The sequence below is a fragment of the Gastrolobium bilobum genome, unplaced genomic scaffold (assembly GCF_033153095.1).
Source record: "Gastrolobium bilobum isolate Gb01-03AN ecotype WA unplaced genomic scaffold, APGP_CSIRO_Gbil_v1 utg55317, whole genome shotgun sequence".
Taxonomy (NCBI): Eukaryota; Viridiplantae; Streptophyta; class Magnoliopsida; order Fabales; family Fabaceae; genus Gastrolobium; species Gastrolobium bilobum.
In genome coordinates this window covers 57390-77312 of record NW_026899177.1, presented here as the reverse complement: position 1 = coordinate 77312, position 19923 = coordinate 57390, and the positions used below count along the sequence as shown (strand labels likewise).

Sequence of the window (19923 nt, the reverse complement as noted above, 5' to 3'; positions counted from 1 at the left end):
GTATGTTGTTATGTGTAGCCTTCGGCTAAGAATTATCGTATTGCTGGAGGTTACAGATAAACCAATACGAGTTGGATGAAATCCTAGTCATAGTGATAGCCTTGGTCCCGTGCAAGAATCGACTTCCTCTATATACAATAGCAATTATGTGCGTTAGATGGGTTGGATGCTTGAAGTTAGCATCGTGGACATTTTGTTCCTCCATCCCCAAATGAACCAACAAGAGATAAAAAAGACATCACGCCAATCATCTGAATTACTTTGATTCCAGGCTTTTGAGATATTATTTTCAACCCAATCTCTAAGATCCAAGCTGTGATAAGCTTTGCCGATTAGCTGAAACCAGAGAATTCCAAACACTTCTAGCAGTGCTTACAATCTCTTAGAACATGGAGGTTTGTTTCCAACTCACCAGGGACATATTTTTACAATGACCAGATTCCCCACTCCATCTAGATGTGCGGTCTTCAGAAGAAGGCGGCCATGCATTATGATCCACATACAAGATTTAACACGCTGAGGCCCATGCCATTTCCATATGGTAGTCCAAGAATTTTTCAACGGCATGAGAGGGAAACCAAGCATGTTATAATACGCGGTTTTAACTAAAGAGCAGCCAACCTTTTGATTTCTCCAAATAATACGGTCATTTCCATCCGATGCGCTAGGAATGAGAGCAGCTTGGATCCTTGCAACAGCTTGATCATTGAGATATTGACGAATATAGGGAAAGTTCCATTGACCAGTATTGCTGTTCACGAAGGCACTAACAGGGAGATTCAACTCCAAACCAGTTGGAGTACGAGTAGCCAGAGAGGCAAGACACTCAGTTAAACCCAACCAATTGTCTGTCCAAAATAATGATGCATAATTACCGTCTCCAATCTCCCATTGTGAGACCTTATCAGAGTTGATACAATTCATGATAATATTTGTGAACCAGTGTGGGATTTGAATTTCATCCAAAATTTTACGAACAAACTCCCAATTTAACATATCATAAGCCTTTTCCAAGTCGATTTTAATTGCCATGAAACACTTTCTTCCTCTCATTCTACGCATTGAATGGATCAGCTCTTGGGTGATGATGATGTTGTCCTGGATATGTCGTTTAGGAACAAAACTAGCTTGGAAGGGAGACACCATCTCTTCCATTAGGGGCTTCATTCTGTTAACCAGAATTTTACTGAGGATTTTATAAATGACATTGCACAAAGAGATTGGTCTGAGCTGCTTAGCACTTTCAGGTCTCTTTACTTTTGGAATGAGGACCAGAAGAGTCGAGTTCACAAGGTGAATCAGATTGGGATTCTGAAACATCACGTTAACATCCTTAATAACATTAGTCTTAATAAGACTCCAATTCTTATGAAAAAAGGCAGCTGGAAAACCATCTTCCCCTGGAGCTTTTGACCCATTGATACTAAAAATATGATAATCAACATGATTCTGAATTTCTGCAATACTATGCAATAGGTTAGTCTTCCTATTGAAAATGTTGCCAAAGACTATCTTGTTCCATCTTTTTAAATTTGGAGTCAGATCATGCAGATTCGTTCTAGTGTCTTTCACAACATTCCAGCTCCTAGCCAGAAACTGAGTAAAGTTATAATGCTCCATCCAAGCAATCTCAAAGCGAAAGGGACGATTTTTCCAACCTGTGTCCAAGTTAGACAAGTAGACCAAAATGGGACTATGATCAGAATAAATCCGTGGAAGTACCTTAACGCCAGCATCAGTAAAGGTAGTCTTCCAACTTGCATTAGCACAGGCTCGGTCCAGCCTCTTAAAAACACGATCAAGATGAAGAAACTTCGGACCCTTCCATGTAAACCAAGGACCTGATCCTCCAAGATCCAGCAGCTTGCAATTATGAAGAACATTTGCAAAATTGGAACATCTGTTTAAGTTAACTCTACAGCCACCTTTCTTCTCATCCCGATTTGCTATTTCATTAAAATCCCCAGCCACCAACCACGGCCCATTACAATGGAGACTAATGTTTAGCAGATCATCCCATAGCTCCTTTCTATTTTCTTCCCTAGGACTCGCATAAACTGCCGTGCAAGAAAAGGAAGGAACATGAAAATTCTGAACTTTAAAATGAACAAACTGTTTTGTGTGATTAATAATTTCAACGAGACCAGTCTCATCATTCCAGAGGATCCAAATACCCCCTGAGTAACCTTCTGCCTCTTGAACAAAAGCATGCTTAAACCCAGATTTTCGGATAATGTCAGAAGCTTTTTGACCACTACACCGAGGTTCTAGAATCACTACAATACTAGGCTTATATTTCCTAGTAAACAGAAAAAGCGAATTTTGAAACTGGGGTTTCACTGCTCCCCTACAGTTCCAGAAGAATAAATTCATTAAAAACTATGTTGAACGCAAGACTCCAAGGTTCTTGCATCCTTCATTCTTGAAATATCTTCCTGGTGAACTCTGTCCACCTCCATGCACGTAGAGATGGTTGAGGTTTCAGGATTTTGGATGTCGCTGCTGTTGTCAACTGATATATCAGGACCAGTTTTATGAAATGTGTCATATAACTGCTCTTGATTCTGGTTCAAAGTGCTATCTGCTTTCATCCCATTTTCCTGATCATGTTGATTTGCTTGCATAGGACTAACCGCCATGGGAGTAGCAATTGATGGAGATGGTGGAATGGGAGTATGATCTTCACGATTTTCACTCTGGACTGGACACCTCTTACCCGTGCTTGAAGAATGAGCCGCATGCATAGTAGGAACCGTTGATTTAGTCCTAGGGGTATCTTTGGACTTTTTGGATTTAGTCCATATTTTCTGAGGAATTTCAAACTGAGGGGCCCCCATATGAGGAGTAACAGAATTAATTATTTGATTATGATCCTCCTCATTAATAGGTCCAGCTGTTAAGATTGCAAACCGTGATTGCGTAATTTCCTCCTTATCACCATGATTATCTCCATGATTATCGCTGGTCATAACTCCCTTATTACCATGATTACCGCTGGTCATAACTCCCTTATTACCATGATTACCATGATTATCGCTGGTCATAACTCTCTTATCACCATGATTACCATGATTATCGCTGGTCATAACTCTCTTATCACCATGATTATCTCCATGATTATCGCTGGTCATAACTCCCTTATCATTATTCCTTTGTAACGTTTTTGAACCAGCGCCTGGCTGGACTGCACCGGCCGTCTGAGGAGGTTGCCGGCTCCTGCGTTGACGATTAACAACCATCCAAGGTCCCAATCCTTTACTTCGATGGAATTCTGAGTTGCCAGGTTCCTCTTGATGAATTTGATCGTCATTATGAATATCGGATGAACTGCGTTGCTTTGGAGCAGCTGAACAATTCTCGGTGCTATGTCCATATTTCCCACAACCAAAACAAATGAGCCCTAATCCTTCATACTCAATTTGTTTGGTAAATCCTTCCAGCACATAATCACCCTTTAATGGCTGAGATAGGTCCAGTTCCACACATATTCTTGCAAACCGTCCTCTTACATGAGCATTTGTATTGCTGTCTACCTTGATCATCTTGCCTAACCAGTTTCCAATCCTTCTAAAAAAAGCTTCATCATAGAATTCAATGGGAATATCCGGTAGACGAATCCAAGCAGCAATCTTAGCAATTCCAGCACTATTAGGTCTGAAAGTTGGTTCCCACTTCCTCAACGATAAATAATGACCCAAAACAATCCATGGACCACCGTTCAACGCAAAATTGAGATCATCCTTCTCACTAAACTGGACTACGAAAAAGTCATTACCAATATCAGTGACATTGATTTTGCCTTTTCTAGCCCATAAGACATTTATTTTTTTCTTCATAAACTCCACCCCAATTTTCTTCCCAAGGAGTTTAACAATCAGAGCTTTCTCCCAAGGTTTCCTCATTCTCTTCCTTGCTCTTTTGGTGCAACTAAAATAAGTACGCCCATCATCTTCCTCCCACATCTTAATTCCTCCATGGTTGACATCCTCTTCCTCAGCAGGTTCCTCCCCATCTAAGTCTTCCTCGGCAGACGCCTCTCCTTCCCATTCATCATCTTCTCCATTATGACGCATCAGAATTTCCCTCCAGGTTGAACGTTGGCCACTTCATGTCTAGGTATCATAGATACATCATTTGAAAACTGATCTCCCTCACCTTTATTCCTCTTATTACTTCTTTGAAGAATGTCAAGTTCTTCCTAATCATAATTAATGAACTGCCTTAATTAATTATGATTAATTAATTAAACCAATTAATTAATCATAATTAATTGGTTTAACATGATGGTTTTCTTTTTTTATAAACCATCATGTATGCTGTCATGTGTCAACTAATCCGAATTTGAGTTCGGCGAGATTTCAAGAGGAGCAAAATTTTCTTTATCAAGTTTTAACATTTCAAACCCAAAATTATTAATTAACCTTAAGATGGAACACTACCCGTAGATCCATGTAATTGGTGGTAGTTGCTTATATAAGAAAAGAGCAAATCCAGGCTATACGCCATAAGCCATGTTAAGGGATTCATGACATTTTCTTGACATAATTTTTTGAGAGACTAATTATAGCTTAATTGAAATTAAGCAAACAGCTTTGCCCTGTATCTTGTATTTATTGCCTGCAAGAAGCTTATGAAAATAAAAGCTTTGATTAGGAGAATAAATGAGAAGGGAAGAAAAATGAGCACAACTCTGTTAAACCAAACTATAATCATAATCACATGCCAATAAGATTAGGTTTCTTCGTGAGGAAACCAAGTTGGAAACAACCCTGCTAGTTACAATGGATAGTTTGATGAACCGCATATGTAGATCAACATCAACTAAAAGTGAATTGTACAACAAGACACAATAATGGGGCAGCCAGACCAGCTACAAGAACCAAGCAGAACTAGTATTTGCAAAATAAAATTCATAAAACCACTGTTAGTGTTCATGCCAAAGAGAAGTACCATCACTAAGAATAAAGTTGAAAGAAGCTACAACAACAACTAAAAGAGACAGTAACTTATGATTGCAGGTCTCATCCCTTTTAAAGTTTCACCCTCATTTTTAAGAGAGACATATAACATTTAATATCAAAGTCCAGAGAAATGATAAACAAGTGCCATATGAAAGAAACTGATTTAATCCCAAGAGACAGTAACTTATGATTCCAGGTAACTAATGCTGATCACAACTTCATTCTATTTCTGAGATAACATCAAGCTCTTGGTTCAGACGTAAAGTACCAAATCTGGCACTTGTTCTGGTCGCAGATGTAGAGGCAAAAGGATTAGGAGGCATCTCTAGGTTCTCTCCATTTCCTTCCAGCATTTGAACCACAGCTTTCATGGTTGGACGATTTATTGGGTGCCACTGAATGCACCAAAGTCCCACAACTGAACTACTATCATTTGATCAGTTACTAATTACTATACCTATGTATCGTATGAATTATTTTACCTATGTACCTGTTTAGATACTTAGGCCAAAAAAATCGAATATATTATGATATTACCTGCATCCTATCAATAGAAGCATAATATAAATTGTATATTTTAAGAAATATATTAATATAATAGAATTTTTTTTTCCATCTCTTCAGAAAATATATCAGTATAGATATTAATAATATATATACTGATATAGTATTAATATCTATACTGATATATTTTTTGAAGAGACGGAAAAAAAATTATTTTGAATAAGAGTCGTATACTTTACTTAATATGACTTTAGTACTAATAATGCTCTCACTTAGGCTTTGTTACACAGCGTAGCCCGGCGGTAGCTGATGATGGTTGTTAATGGCTTCTTCTGATGTACCTGTAGAGATTATCTGATTAACGGTGAAGTGAATAGTTTAAGAAGAAAAGCAATTATATAAACAATCGAAAATAAAAAAATACGGAGGAGATAAAAGCAGGAGACACTTTATTCTAATATAGGGGTACATCCGCCAATTATTTTACAATATTTTCTTCACCATATCACTCTCAATCAATATTATTAAATTGAAATTCATCATGCTCCAAATATAAAGATATATAATGAGGGCAATAATGAGAGACAAGAATTGTTTTCTATACATAGATCGATATCAGTATCAACTTTTTCTTTCTTTTTAAAAAGAAGTGGACCCCAATAAATTAATATTACACTCATTACTCGTCAATAACAAGTTGGAATCACTTTTCTCTCCTCAATAACTCTAAAAAAAATCCTAAAGCACAACCACTGTTCATGGCTCAAGTTTGAACTACTGAAAAGGAATTACAAAGGAACTTGGACCACCCATTGGCTTTGTCTTTGTCAGAAAGCATGAGTTGTTATAACTAGATACAAAGTAGAAATCATATTCAATATTCTCCAACTTATTGAGAACTTTGCATGCTACTTCAAATCCATTGAATTTGTATATCATTCAAACTTTTCTTTAACTCATTGTTTTGTTCAGAAAGTGAGCACTTTATCTGTGTTAACTTCTTTAGCAGTAAAATATATTTCCTCTATTTTCTCTCTAATAAAGCGGCATTATATGATGTGCTTAACCTGAGTTTTTGGCCAATAATATACCATTATGATTATCGCACCTAATTGTCACTTTTTCTGGTACAAAATCAAGCTCCTTACACAACCAATGCAATCAACTAACTTCCTCGATGGCATGTGCGAGAGATTTTCTACAATTAGGGTCTAGTCTAAGGGTGTGTTTGGAAGTTTGGAGGAGAAGGAATAAAAGAAAAATGAAAGGTATTACCTTCCTTTATTTGGAAGTTCAAAATATGATAAGGGAGAAAATAGAAAGTTAAGGAGATATTTTTATAATTTTATAATTTCTTAAAAAACTAATATAATTATTATGTTTTACGAATAAAATTAAATTTAAATTTTTTTAAAAATTATTTATACAATTTTCACAATTAAAAATGATTCTCCCTCTAAAAAATTATTTTTTCTCTCTAAAAATTATTTTTTGTCTCTCTAAAATTGTTTATTTCACATTATTACTAAATTAAAATTATTAAAAAAATTATAAATCACATATATAAAAGTAAATCAGTTATCTCAAAATAATATAATTAGAAACAACAACAAAATAGTTTCATCAAAAAAATTTAAATAATTTTTTTAAAATTAATTTTTAAACAACGAGCGATAATTGATCATTGATCAGCACAAGCAATTGATTCAAATAGAACCAGACATAACAAGTACATAAAGAAGAAAAACGAGAAGTGGACGACCCGATGTTCACAAACTCATCCTCCGACGAAACAGAGGTTGATTTAGAGCAGTCTCCGGCGACTCTAACGGCTGCGAAAAAGATCGGAACCTTATCGGGAGCAGTGGCGAAACTATGGGGAAGAAGAATTTATTGTAGTCAAAGAACCCCAAATCACTCTTGTGTGTTGGGTTATTCAAGTACAATGAGTCTCACATTTGGTTGGTAATGGGTTAAGTGAAATGGATATTAGTGGAAGGATCATGAACCAAAGCCTTAAAGTTTTGTGTTGAGATATGATGTTGAACTCACTTGCTATAGTTGGAATAGCTTAACCCATTGGTGGACGGTTTCCCCTAGACCCACCGGATAGTACTGGTATTAGAGCCAAGTTATGCTCGAGCTAGCCTGGTGTTTGGCTAGGAGGTGAGTTGAGTATTTTAAACTTTGGGTACTCGGTTAAGAGGGAGCATATTAATGTTGGGTTTCACATATGAGGGGGAGATTGTTAGGATATGCAAGTGTGATAAGTCTCAGATTGGTTGGTAATAGGCTAAGTGAAGTGTATATAAGTAAAGAAACTCATGAACCTAATGCTTTAAGGTTTTGGGTTCACCAATGAATTTTGAATTTCAAATATTATCCAACTCTTTTTACAATTATTTTTTTTTGCGAAAAGTAAAAGATTTTCAAAAGAGGCAACTTTCCAAACTCTTCTCGAGTGTGAACACAAAGTTGAGTGTCGGGTCCACTTGGTGTCGTTGGCCTAATGTAATCCATCAGTGGTGGTTCCCTTCACGGGCTCCTCCCCTGAACCCGCCTGACATTCTCGATGATATCTTCTCTAAGAGCATACTCTACTTCTAAATTCTAATAGCCCACTATTCTAAGAAACTCTAGCACAACTTTTACGTCGTTACTGCCATGAACACTACAAGAATAACTCAGCGTTGAAGCCCTTGTTATAAAAAGGGGCAAATAAGTAATTTGTTAAATTTTTCCTCTCGTACCTTCAAATTGGAGGAAATCTGATTTAAAGAGAATAAGGGTATCAAAGAATTTTACAAAAATATCATATTTTCATCCTCTAATTTTTAAAACTCACATATTAGGAAAATATATAATTTATAATATTGACTCTCAAACATACCCTAAGTGGGCGTTTGGTATACTACTTTTTTTAAGATTCTTGGAAAATTAAGGGTGGTAATCCAAGAAGATCATGTTTGCTAGAAGATTTAGAAAATTTTCCCAAAAAAGCAATTTTTTCGAGATTCCATTTTGTGTGTATTCTCTAAACTAAAATACCATCGAAAAATACCACAATGGGGTGGTATTTTTGGATTCTCTTGGGCTGGGAAATCACACAAGATTTTCTTGACAAAAATACCCTCCCTTATGGCACCATCTTTGTCTTTGATGGAAGACAGTTTCTGGTTACCCTTGTTGCTGGGAGTGGGGAGGCTGCAATTAGTATACATCAGTATCGTTGGCCACTGGGAATCGTCGTGCTCTATACACCAGTATCGCACCTATTTTTCATTCTCAAATTTTTTGGTGTTTCGCTTTGAATCGTCGTTCTCCATACACCAATATCGCCTATCAAATTTTTCATTTCATATTCGTCTTCCACAAGTTGAGATAGAGAAAAAGAGAGAGACAAGGAGAGAGAGAGACAGAGCATTCAGAGAGAAGAAAAAAAGAGGTTGAATTAAAAAAAGCTTAAAAGTTAATTTTGTAAATTCACTCCACAATGCCAGTAATATTTTACAATCAACCAAACATAGAATAAGAAAATTGACCCAATAATCCTGGAAAAAATTTAGCCTTCCGAATAGTTTTTGGTAACATTCTCGTCAAATTCAATTTCCCACCATATTCTTGAAAATCGTGATTCTTGGATAATTTTTTTTTTATCACCTCCAAAAGCCCCCTAAGAGCCTCCGATAACACGGAATTAAGCCCTCAAATTAACCTTAACCCATTGAGAGTTTTGTGAGGCTGGTCCAGAATAATAATATTCCAACTATAACCCGCACTCTTCTTAAGAGTTAAGATTAGATTTTAGATTTTATCAAAATAAAATAAAATAAAATAGGTTTTATAATTTCTTTTAATCTTTTTAACATATATTATTGTACAAGTAATTTAAATTTTACAATAATATTCAAACAAATTTAAAATTATAATATATATATATATAATATATGGAAAAAATATTTCTACAGTCACTTTAAATAAGATTATCTACAGTTATCCTTTATAACTATGTACTATCGGTAGTACATAATTATAACATTAAAAATTCAGGTAGTGCCAAAAGATTGGCCAGGTAGAATCAGGGGATGCCAATGTTGTATTATTTTTAAATATTCATCTAATATCAAGGTTATATCAAAAATTTTAAAGAAAATCTATATCATTTTAAAAAATTAGGTGGTGTCAAAGCACCGCCTACCTCTCCAGTGGCTCTGTCACTGGTTATAACTATGTATTACTGACGGTACATAGTATAAAGGATAGATGTAGATAACCTTATCTAAAATGTCTGTAGAAATATTTACACTATATATATAGGTAAAATCATTTCTGCAGCCGCTTTACGTACAACAAAGACAGGTGTATGGTTATGATTCTCCACATTTAATGCTTTCATCCTTTGTATGGTTATATTCCCCGCATTTAATACTTTCAAGTATATATATGGCAAGTATTTGATTGTTGCACGTACAACAACTGTAGAAATGTAATCCCCATATATATATAGGGGCAGGATATTCTTACACCGGTGTAAGAGTTAGAAGTCTTACATTCAATCTTGACCATTGATCCACTTGTATCCAACGGCTCACATTACTAAAAATTTTGAGCCCTTAGATATGAGTGGGATCAGCGGACAAGATTGAGAAGTGTAACTTATACTGATGTAAAATGATCCTAACCTCTCTATATATATATATATATATTTATATATATGGGTTTTATAATTCTCATTTAACATGAGAATTTCAATTTTTCTACACACCTTTCGATTTTCGTGCCAACGTGGGTCCTACACATAATTTTTTCTAACATACGGGTCCCACATGCTTTTTGTCTCTACAACATGAGAATTCAATTCTCATGTTGAATGAGAAATATAAAACCATATATATATATATATATATATATATAGGTTTTATTTACAAAACTCTTTGTTTACAAATTACATTATGTAGTCCCGAAAGTATACTAAGTTATACTATATACTTTCGGAGTATATGGTGTAATTTGCAAAATTTTGTTAAGAGATCATTTCTCATCTGAGAACATCTTCCATACAACTGTAGTAGATAACTCTTCCATTAAATCACGGACATTTGGATAAAAAAATATTTATCTCTCCTCTGTGTACAACATTTATAGATTTCTATTAGGTGATAGCACCAAACAAATGGTACTAGAGTATAGTATATTAGATATTTCCCCATCACCTGTATAAGATGTTATGTGCTGCAGCATTCAAGCGAGCAATACCGGAAAATCACAAGTGCCAGATCCTCCCCACCCCTTGAAAAAAACATGTGGTGGGCTTTTGGAGGACTCATCGCCGCTCCCATAATTTCATTCTGCCTCTATACCTTCATTATATATTATGAAGGTCTTGAATGCGCGCCGCCACAAGATAGGGGATCTGCTTGCGGAAACATATTTAACAACAGTTCTGCATGCGTCGATCCCAGTTACGAAGTGATATGTGAAGACAAGAAAGCAGTGATGTACATAAACTATGGAAGACGTGACGCTGCCGCCATTATAGCAGCACCTAATTCCACCTTCCGTTACATCACAACCGGAGTTGGAGTTCATCCCGATAATTGCTCTATCATCAATTGTCGCTCCTTACCGTACGAAAACATCACCTTCTTCACTTCTCCTGATGATCGTATTTTTTATTCTTTGATAGTTGTCAGCTGCGAAAAACCAGTAAATCATGATGGCTACTGGGACATCTCTGCAGCGCACTGTGGCAAAAACGAAAACCATTCTTATTCTTATGCTGTGGTCGGACCTTACACAGCCGCAGACGTGGCGGAGTCTTGCACCGTAGAGTTGGAGGTAATGATAAGTTTTTTGAGAACGATGAGATGTAGCAGAAACTGTGCTTATCCAGAGATTCATAATGAGTATGCGAAGGGGATAGAGCTTCGGTGGCGACCATTACGCTGTGATGACTGGGAACCGGAACGCTGGGACTTCATCTGCACGCTGCAAGCTGCAGGGAATAGTTTCCTCCCTTTTGGAATGAGTGGTAAGCTAATCCAAAATATTAAAATGATCAAATTTTTGTGCCTATATTTCTTTGGAAAATGTTATACTTATTCTCTATTTTTCTTAATCTTATTATTAAATTTTAATCGTTGATTTTCGTTAATATAACAGTTATAATTTATTAAAAATTAATAATTAATTAATGAATATGACCCCATTAATTACAACAGTTAGATTGATGAAAATCAACAGTTAAAATTTAGTAGTAAGAGATAGTAAGAAAAAGAGGTAGTAAATATACCCCTTTAAAGAAATAAGGGCAGGATATACTTACCACCAAATTTTTTTTATCATCTTTACTGCCAACCTAATTTCCGTTGATTTCGGTCAATCTAACGGTAATAATTTATTAGATCGCATTTATTAGTTATTTATTAATTCCTAATAAATTTAGTAAATTATAACCGTTAGATTGACGGAAATCAACGATGATTAAGTTGATTGTAAAGGTAATAAACTTTTTTGGTGGTAAATATATCATTCTCCGTGTTCTTTTAGTCAAAACTAATATATTTTATGATGAGAGAAATTGTTACATAATAGAAATCACAGTGAAAGAAAGCGAGATTTTTTTAATTTAAATATTAAATAAAAATACAATAATTTTAACTAAAATGACTATCATTTCTCGTATATAATTAATTTAGTTATGATTTGAAAAACATTTAAAATTATAAAAAAGATATACAAATACAGTTAACAATAATTTAAAGGGTTTATCATCTATCATTTAACATGACCACAAAAATTTTTCTACACACACAACATTTTGTGGGGCCCGCAGCAAAAAAAAAAAAAAAAACTTCGGCACGCAAAACGAATCTCTATAACATAACACAATCACTTTTCCTACAACATAACTCTTATAAAACCCTAATTTAAAACTTCAAATTTAACAAAATAATAATTAAAAAAAACTTTTGACTCCGATGCAAAATAAAAATTTTACTCTTTATATTAACAGTTAATTTCCGTATATCTAATAATTATGATTTTTTTAATTACATTTTTTAATTAATTATTAATCTCTAATAAATTGTAAATATTATAGGAAATTAATGGTTGAGATAAGAAATAAGATTTCTTATTTTTATACCGGAATCAAAAAATTATTTCTCTAAAAAAGATATAATGTGTTTTTATTTAAAGAAAGTAAAATAATATAATAAGTCATTCTAAAATATATGAAGGTAAATATTCAACTAAAAAAATAAAATTTTAGGTCATTAAAAAAAGTAATGCCGTTTGAAACTAATAGGCGAAGGTATTTAGGACCCGTTTGGATGAACTTTTAAAAAATGATTTTTTATGCATTGCTTTTTTTAAAATAACTTTTTTAAAAAGATAAAGTTATTTTACGTTTGGATGTATAATCTGAAAATCACTTTTACAAAAAAAAATTGTTTGGATGTTAAAATAAAATAAAAACACTTTTTAAATATAAAATTACAATAAAAGAGAGATAAAATAACATGATCGTAAGATAAGGTGAGATAAAAATAGGTATGATAGGACAAGGTTAAAATCGTATTTTAAAAATTTATATTATCTTTTTTCAAAAAAAATAAATATATATTGTCTTTTAATTTCTGTTTTTTTTAAAAGCAACCAACTAGTGGCTATAAAAAAAAGCAGTATTTTAACTTTTATTTTAAATTTTGTGTTTTTTGAAAATTGTTATTCAAACGTCTAAAAATTCTCAAAAGAACTTTTATTTTAAAAAATAACAATTTTTTTAGGAATAAAAATCCATTCAAACAGGCTTAAGTACATAAGATGCCAATCATCAATTCTAACAAATTAGGTTTCCAAACTTAAAAGCTTCCTATTTTTTTCTGTGTATTTGTTTATTTTTATTTATTTTTTTGTTTTGTTAAACGTATTCCATGATTCCATCACTTTATTTAAAACGTCTTTTAGTATAGACACTCCTTTGTCTATTGATATGCAACAGTGTCATAAGAGATTCAATACAATATTCAAACTCTTCTCCGGATGATCAACAAACTTGAATTGTATTATGTATTAAAAAGATATTTTAACTATTTGATTAGATTTATTTCAACAGTGATGGCATGGGTCGGTGCAAAATTTGTACTTGGGTCACCCTTTGTGGTTGCTTTCTTGATATATAAATGGAGAAAATGGAATTTATCCGGAGATGATAATGACACGGTTGAAGATTTTATACAGAGTCACAATAATTTCATGCCCATAAGGTACTCTTACTCTGAAATTAAAAGGATGACCAAAGGTTGCAAGCATAAGTTAGGTGAAGGAGGCTATGGTACTGTTTATAAAGGGGAGCTTCGAAGCAAACGTTTTGTAGCTGTTAAGGTATTGACCAAGGCCAAAACCAATGGAGAGGAGTTCATCAATGAAGTTGCAACCATTGGTAGAATTCGTCATGTCAATGTGGTCCAGCTAATTGGATTTTGTGCTGAGAGAACAAAGCAAGCTCTTGTCTACGAGTTCATGTCTAATGGGTCTCTTGAGAAACACACATTTTCACAAGAGCAAGGAAACTTATCAATAAGCTACGAGAAAATCTATGACATTTCTCTTGGAATTGCTCGTGGGATTGAATACCTACACCAAGGTTGTGACATGCAAATCATACACTTTGATATAAAACCTCATAACATTCTTCTTGATGAGAATTTCAAACCCAAGATATCCGATTTTGGGCTGGCAAAGTTGTACCGAATAGATGAAAGCATTTTATCTCTAACAGCAGCAAGAGGAACAATGGGATACATGGCTCCTGAGTTGTTGTACAAAAACATTGGAGGCATCTCACACAAAGCTGATGTTTATAGTTTTGGGATGATGTTGATGGAAATGGCAGGTAGAAAAAAGAACTTAAATTTTATGGAGAATTCTTGGCAAAACTACTTTGCTAAATGGGTTTATGACCAATTTGAGGAAACAATATATATAAACAATGCCACCGATGAGGAAAAGAATGTAGCAAAGAAGATGATTGTGATAGCCTTAAAATGCATACAAATGAAGCCAGGTGATCGTCCCTCAATGAACGAAGTGATAGAGATGCTTGAAGCTGATGATGTGCTCCAAGATGTTCTTCCACCAGATCCAGAACCTCTCCTAACTTGGCAGAGGATGTCAGCAGATGAAAAATGGATTTGATGACAACTTACATTCATCATGAGTTACACATTGGGTCACTGAGCATGAGAATAAAACTGATGCAACTAATACCAGCTATCATGCGAAATAGTTAAGCGCAGGCTTCCGTACATTCATATCTTTTTCTATGCATATTCTAATTTAGAAGTTATCAGTTGTATTCTTTCTCATCAAACCTGCTTGTAAAGTATTAGAAGCTGCATCATAGACAATCTTATATATTTATTTATGCTTGGCCCTCTCTTCATGCATTTCTTCCTTATGCTCACGTTTTAATTTCCCATTTTTCTTCCCTTCTCATTTATTCTCCTAATCAAAGCTATTATGAAAATAAGAGCTTTGATTAGGAGAATAAATGAGAAGGGAAGAAAAATGAGCACAACTCTGTTAAACCAAACTATAATCATAATCACATGCCAATAAGATTAGGTTTCTTCGTGAGGAAACCAAGTTGGAAACAACCCTGCTAGTTACAATGGATAGTTTGATGAACCGCATATGTAGATCAACATCAACTAAAAGTGAATTGTACAACAAGACACAATAATGGGGAAGCCAGACCAGCTACAAGAACCAAGCAGAACTAGTATTTGCAAAATAAAATTCATAAAACCACTGTTAGTGTTCATGCCAAAGAGAAGTACCATCACTAAGAATAAAGTTGAAAGAAGCTACAACAACAACTAAAAGAGACAGTAACTTATGATTGCAGGTCTCATCCCTTAAAAAGTTTCACCCTCATTTTTAAGAGAGACATATAACATTTAATATCAAAGTCCAGAGAAATGATAAACAAGTGCCATATGAAAGAAACTGATTTAATCCCAAGAGACAGTAACTTATGATTCCAGGTAACTAATGCTGATCACAACTTCATTCTATTTCCGAGATAACATCAAGCTCTTGGTTCAGACGTAAAGTACCAAATCTGGCACTTGTTCTGGTCGCAGATGTAGAGGCAAAAGGATTAGGAGGCATCTCTAGGTTCTCTCCATCTCCTTCCAGCATTTGAACCACAGCTTTCATGGTTGGACGATTTATTGGGTGCCACTGAATGCACCAAAGTCCCACAACTGATAGCTTCTTTGCAACTCTAGTGTCTTCTTCTTCTATATGGATTTTTATGTCTTCATTGTTCTCTAGAAGATTATAAATCCATTGTGGATAATTAACATGGCTGCTATTTTCTGATGTGACATCAGTGATCTTCCTTCCTCCAACCATTTCAAGCAGCAACATCCCATAACTATAAACGTCTGACTTATAGGATACATTGCCAAAGTTCCTAGAAAATACCTCCGGGGCAATGTAGCCCAAAGTGCCCCTAGCTGCGGTCATTGACACAATACTTTGATCCTTGGAACAAAGCTTGGCCAAACCAAAATCAGAGATTTTTGGTGTGAAATTGTTGTCTAGCAATACATTATGAGGTTTGATATCAAAATGGAGAATTCGTTTATCACAACCTTGGTGAAGATACTCAACTCCCTTGGCTATACCAAGAGCAATATTTTGTAGCATTTCCCAACCTAGAAAGACATCCTTATTGTCTGCTGATGATATGAATTTCTGCAATGAACCGTTTGGTAAAAACTCGTACACCAAAGCTCGTCCGAGTCCATCTGCACAAAAGCCAACCAAGCGAGCCACATTGACATGGTGAATTTGACACATTGCTTCCATTTCATTGATGAACTCTTGACCATTCCCTGTTGATGTGTTTAGGACCTTAACAGCTACCTGAATTTCATTTGATAGCTTTCCTTTGAAGACAGTTCCATAAGCTCCCTGACCCAGTTCTTCCTTAAACTGATTTGTAATTCTCTTTATATCTGCATAAGAGTATCTGGCAGGCTTAAGTGCTTTGTAATCCTTCAAAAACTTTTTGATTCTTATATAATGCTTCCTTTCCATGCCAGCTACATAGAAACAATATGCTGTGACTCCAACCAATATAAGCAAAAAAGGGCCTAGGATTTCACCTGCACATATCAACATACATTATGAACAAATCAATTCTGAGTAAATAGGCAACTCTGTTCCCAGAACTATCATTTACTCGCAGTTTGGTCCTTTAATTTATTTATACATACCAATGAATCTGTAAATTTTCCAAACTCTATCATGTTAATCCTTCTTAAGGATTAGGGTGAGATACAAAAGGATTAACGTGATACAAAATTTCCTTTCACTCTACCAAAAGTAGAACTTATATATCCAATTTGCTAAATGGAACAGGGCAGTAGAAAGCTTACCAGCCAGCACTTTCCCTTTTGATGAACCTGCTAAAAACAAAAAAACAAAAACAAAAAATGGAAGATATGAGCTTTTCACGAGTGAATATATATTATAACATCCAAATATACCTTAATCACTCAACAGTAAATCAGAGAAAGATGAAGAACATGATAAAGAAATCCCTACTACAAGTTACCTAACAAGTATCTAAGCATCCCAATGCGTAAAGAATTTGATTTGAAAGGTACAGGGAATCTTTTATAACTTGAAACAGACATAAAAGAAATAATAGAAGCATAATGTGAAAATATATAGAAGAAATTATACCTTTGGGACTGTTACATTCGAATCCGTGTTTAGATTTGTTTTCTTTAACCTTGCATTGCCCACCTTTTCGTTCACAGTTTTTGCAATCTGGTTGGAACCAATTTAGACCAGCATCAATGTTCTTGTTAAACAAAGAATTAGGCAATAATACAAGGCTTTGGATTCTGGTGCAAGATAATAAGGGGGCAAAGATTATTTGTGATGTGGAACTTGCTGCTATAACTTTAAAACCAGGTACATTGAGGCAAGAAAAGTTTCCAGTTGTTATTATATAACTCTCATCTGTGTTCCCGTGAGACATCCCTGCTGAACAATTGAATAATGCATAAAGGTCTAGTTTGAACTCATCGTTGAACCTAAAAGGAGATGCAGATATATCGAAACTTGCAATGTGTTTGTGAAGACAGGCTTCAGGATATGACACACTTATGAGTTGTGATGTGTAGTTTATGCTTTTGACTAAGGCCTTAGCAGAGAATGGTAGTTCAAGCACCGTGTCGTTGCTATCTGTGCAATATAGATCAAACCAAGAATTATAGCCACACCATTCTGGTTGTCTTCCTTTTAGTCTGAAGGGAAATCTGATGGTTGGTCCATGAATACCACAACTTGATTCTTTGCATTGATCAAGGGAACTAGTTTCTGCAAGGATAGTTAACAAGCACAAGGACAAGAAAGGGATGCACTTTTTTAGCCACACAGCCATGCCTCATGAATTGTGAATGAATGTCAGTGAACGTAACATTTCTTCAATCAAAATTAATAATAAATATATTATTAGATTAATGCATCTTATTTTTTCTTGAATTATGTATGTTGCATTTTTATACAACTAGGTGACTAACACAACTCCAGTAGTTCAATTATTCTAAAGTCAGACTTTTCAGCTCTCATATTTGAATACTGGAACAAGTAGCGTCATGTCTATCTTATCTATTTGTTAATATTTTTACATGTATATGTAATATTTCTTTTATGAAATTTTTACTTGCAACCAATTAATATTATGTATTATTGATAACGTATAGTTGTAATATTAAAATTATTTTTTTTCTTTTTATCACGTCAGTTAACAATTTTTCAAAAGAAAAAAAAGTAACTTTTAAAATTGTAATTACATATTATCTATAATATATGGTATTAATTCATTGCACGAGAAAAAAAGTTATATTTTTCTTCTTTTATTTTAGGAAAAGGTGTTTATTTTTTTAAATGACACAACTTATATTTTTCACTTTTACAAAGAGGTTGGACTCACACCTTTATTTTTTTTATCAACTCTCTTTTCTTCTTTATTTATTTATTTTTTTCTCTTAAAATGACACAACTTTACATATTTTAAAATGAGACATATTTTTTACCTTATTTTATTGCCGTGCATTTAAACTTTAATATGTTTCTTTTTTCTAATTTACTTTAAGAAAGAAGGAGGAAAGAGAAGGCGCCAAAAAGTTAAAAAGTTATTCGCCTTGGAAACCTCACCTATGTATCTATCTGTTTCCAAACCTGATATGTGATGTATGGATATCATTGACTCCAAGTCAGCTCTCTTTATCAAGCCGTGGATCATGGATTGAAATATTTTATTTCATTAAAATCTAAAAACGAAAATTTGTCAAAAAGATAAAAGAAAAAAGTTCACAAAACCCCCTTTTTCAAAATAATAAAGGAGTCGGCAATTCGGCATCAATAAAATTTAAGTTTTGAATTAATTCAAAAAAAAAAATTGTAACTCGAGAAAAGTCTGTGGGGGCATCTAAAAAAGCATTGCACAAACAATATGATGAGTAGGGCATCGTTTTCTTGGAGAGGTAGGGTCCATCTAGTTTATTTTCAAAAGACGTTAGTAGAGAAGAAATTGTTTTTTATTCGAAAATCACGATTTTTAAGAATATGACGAAAAAATGAGTTTTCTAAGAATGTTACCGAAAAATTGTTTGATAGACTAACATATTCCTAAAAATATTAGATTAATTTTCTTGATGCTATATTTAGTTGTATTAAATTTCCCTTGTCATAGAAATACTAAAATATCACCTCTTGTATGATATTACTGGATGATTTTTAAAAAAAAAATTATGCACAAATAAAATCTCGAAAAAATTAGATTCTCGAAAAAAATTTAAAAATCTTATACTAAACGTGAATAAATAAAATTATTACTTTTAATTTATCGAGAATCTTAAAAAAATTCTTATACCAAACTGCCCCTAGAATCCGGAGAAAATGGGACAGTTTAATGCATGATATTTACGTGATTTGATTTTGAATTTTGAGCATCGACTAGAACCAATGTTATTAGAACCGGACTGGTCATTGACCCGGTCGAGGTACCGGGTCACTGGGTCAATGGTTCAACCGGTGGGTCACTGGTTGAACCGCATGAACCGGGTATATATATAAATTTATATTTTATACTTAATTATATAATAAATATTTTAAATGGTGCAATTCAAACAATAACCTGATGTAGTCTAGTGGTAATTACTATATTGTCTATCCTCAATGTATGGAGTTCGATTCCTATTTGATGCAATTTTTGAAATAATTCTATTAACTTAACAGTTATATAATAAGTATATTAAATGGTGCATTATATTTAACAGGTAATGATAGCGTAGTGGTTCAAAGGTGCGCTCCTCACATCAAAGGGTTGGGTTCGATTCGATTCTCACTTGGTGCAAAAATTGAA

General features: G+C 34.0%; 3 protein-coding genes across 3 annotated transcripts; 1 reads left to right on the top strand and 2 right to left on the bottom strand.

The window, feature by feature from the left end:
* Positions 1–412: 412 nt before the first annotated feature.
* Positions 413–4073, bottom strand: LOC133287991 (uncharacterized; the record flags this gene model as incomplete). Its single annotated transcript, XM_061485688.1, has 6 exons — positions 3170–4073; positions 2398–2947; positions 2140–2347; positions 1444–1863; positions 622–900; positions 413–516 (listed from the first exon to the last, which is right to left on the bottom strand). Coding segments are annotated over exons 1-6 (2465 nt in total), but the record flags the coding sequence as incomplete, so codon positions are not given.
* Positions 4074–8530: 4457 nt separating this feature from the next.
* Positions 8531–14666, top strand: LOC133287990 (G-type lectin S-receptor-like serine/threonine-protein kinase At1g11280). The gene is made up of 3 exons (XM_061485686.1): positions 8531–8728; positions 10704–11496; positions 13585–14666. The coding sequence occupies exons 1-3, from the start codon at positions 8531–8533 to the stop codon at positions 14664–14666; spliced, it is 2073 nt and encodes a 690-aa protein (XP_061341670.1).
* An 873-nt stretch (positions 14667–15539) lies between these two features.
* On the bottom strand, positions 15540–17937 carry LOC133287989 (rust resistance kinase Lr10-like). The gene is made up of 3 exons (XM_061485685.1): positions 17232–17937; positions 16922–16951; positions 15540–16648 (listed from the first exon to the last, which is right to left on the bottom strand). The coding sequence occupies exons 1-3, from the start codon at positions 17935–17937 to the stop codon at positions 15540–15542; spliced, it is 1845 nt and encodes a 614-aa protein (XP_061341669.1).
* Between the last annotated feature and the right edge of the window lie 1986 nt (positions 17938–19923).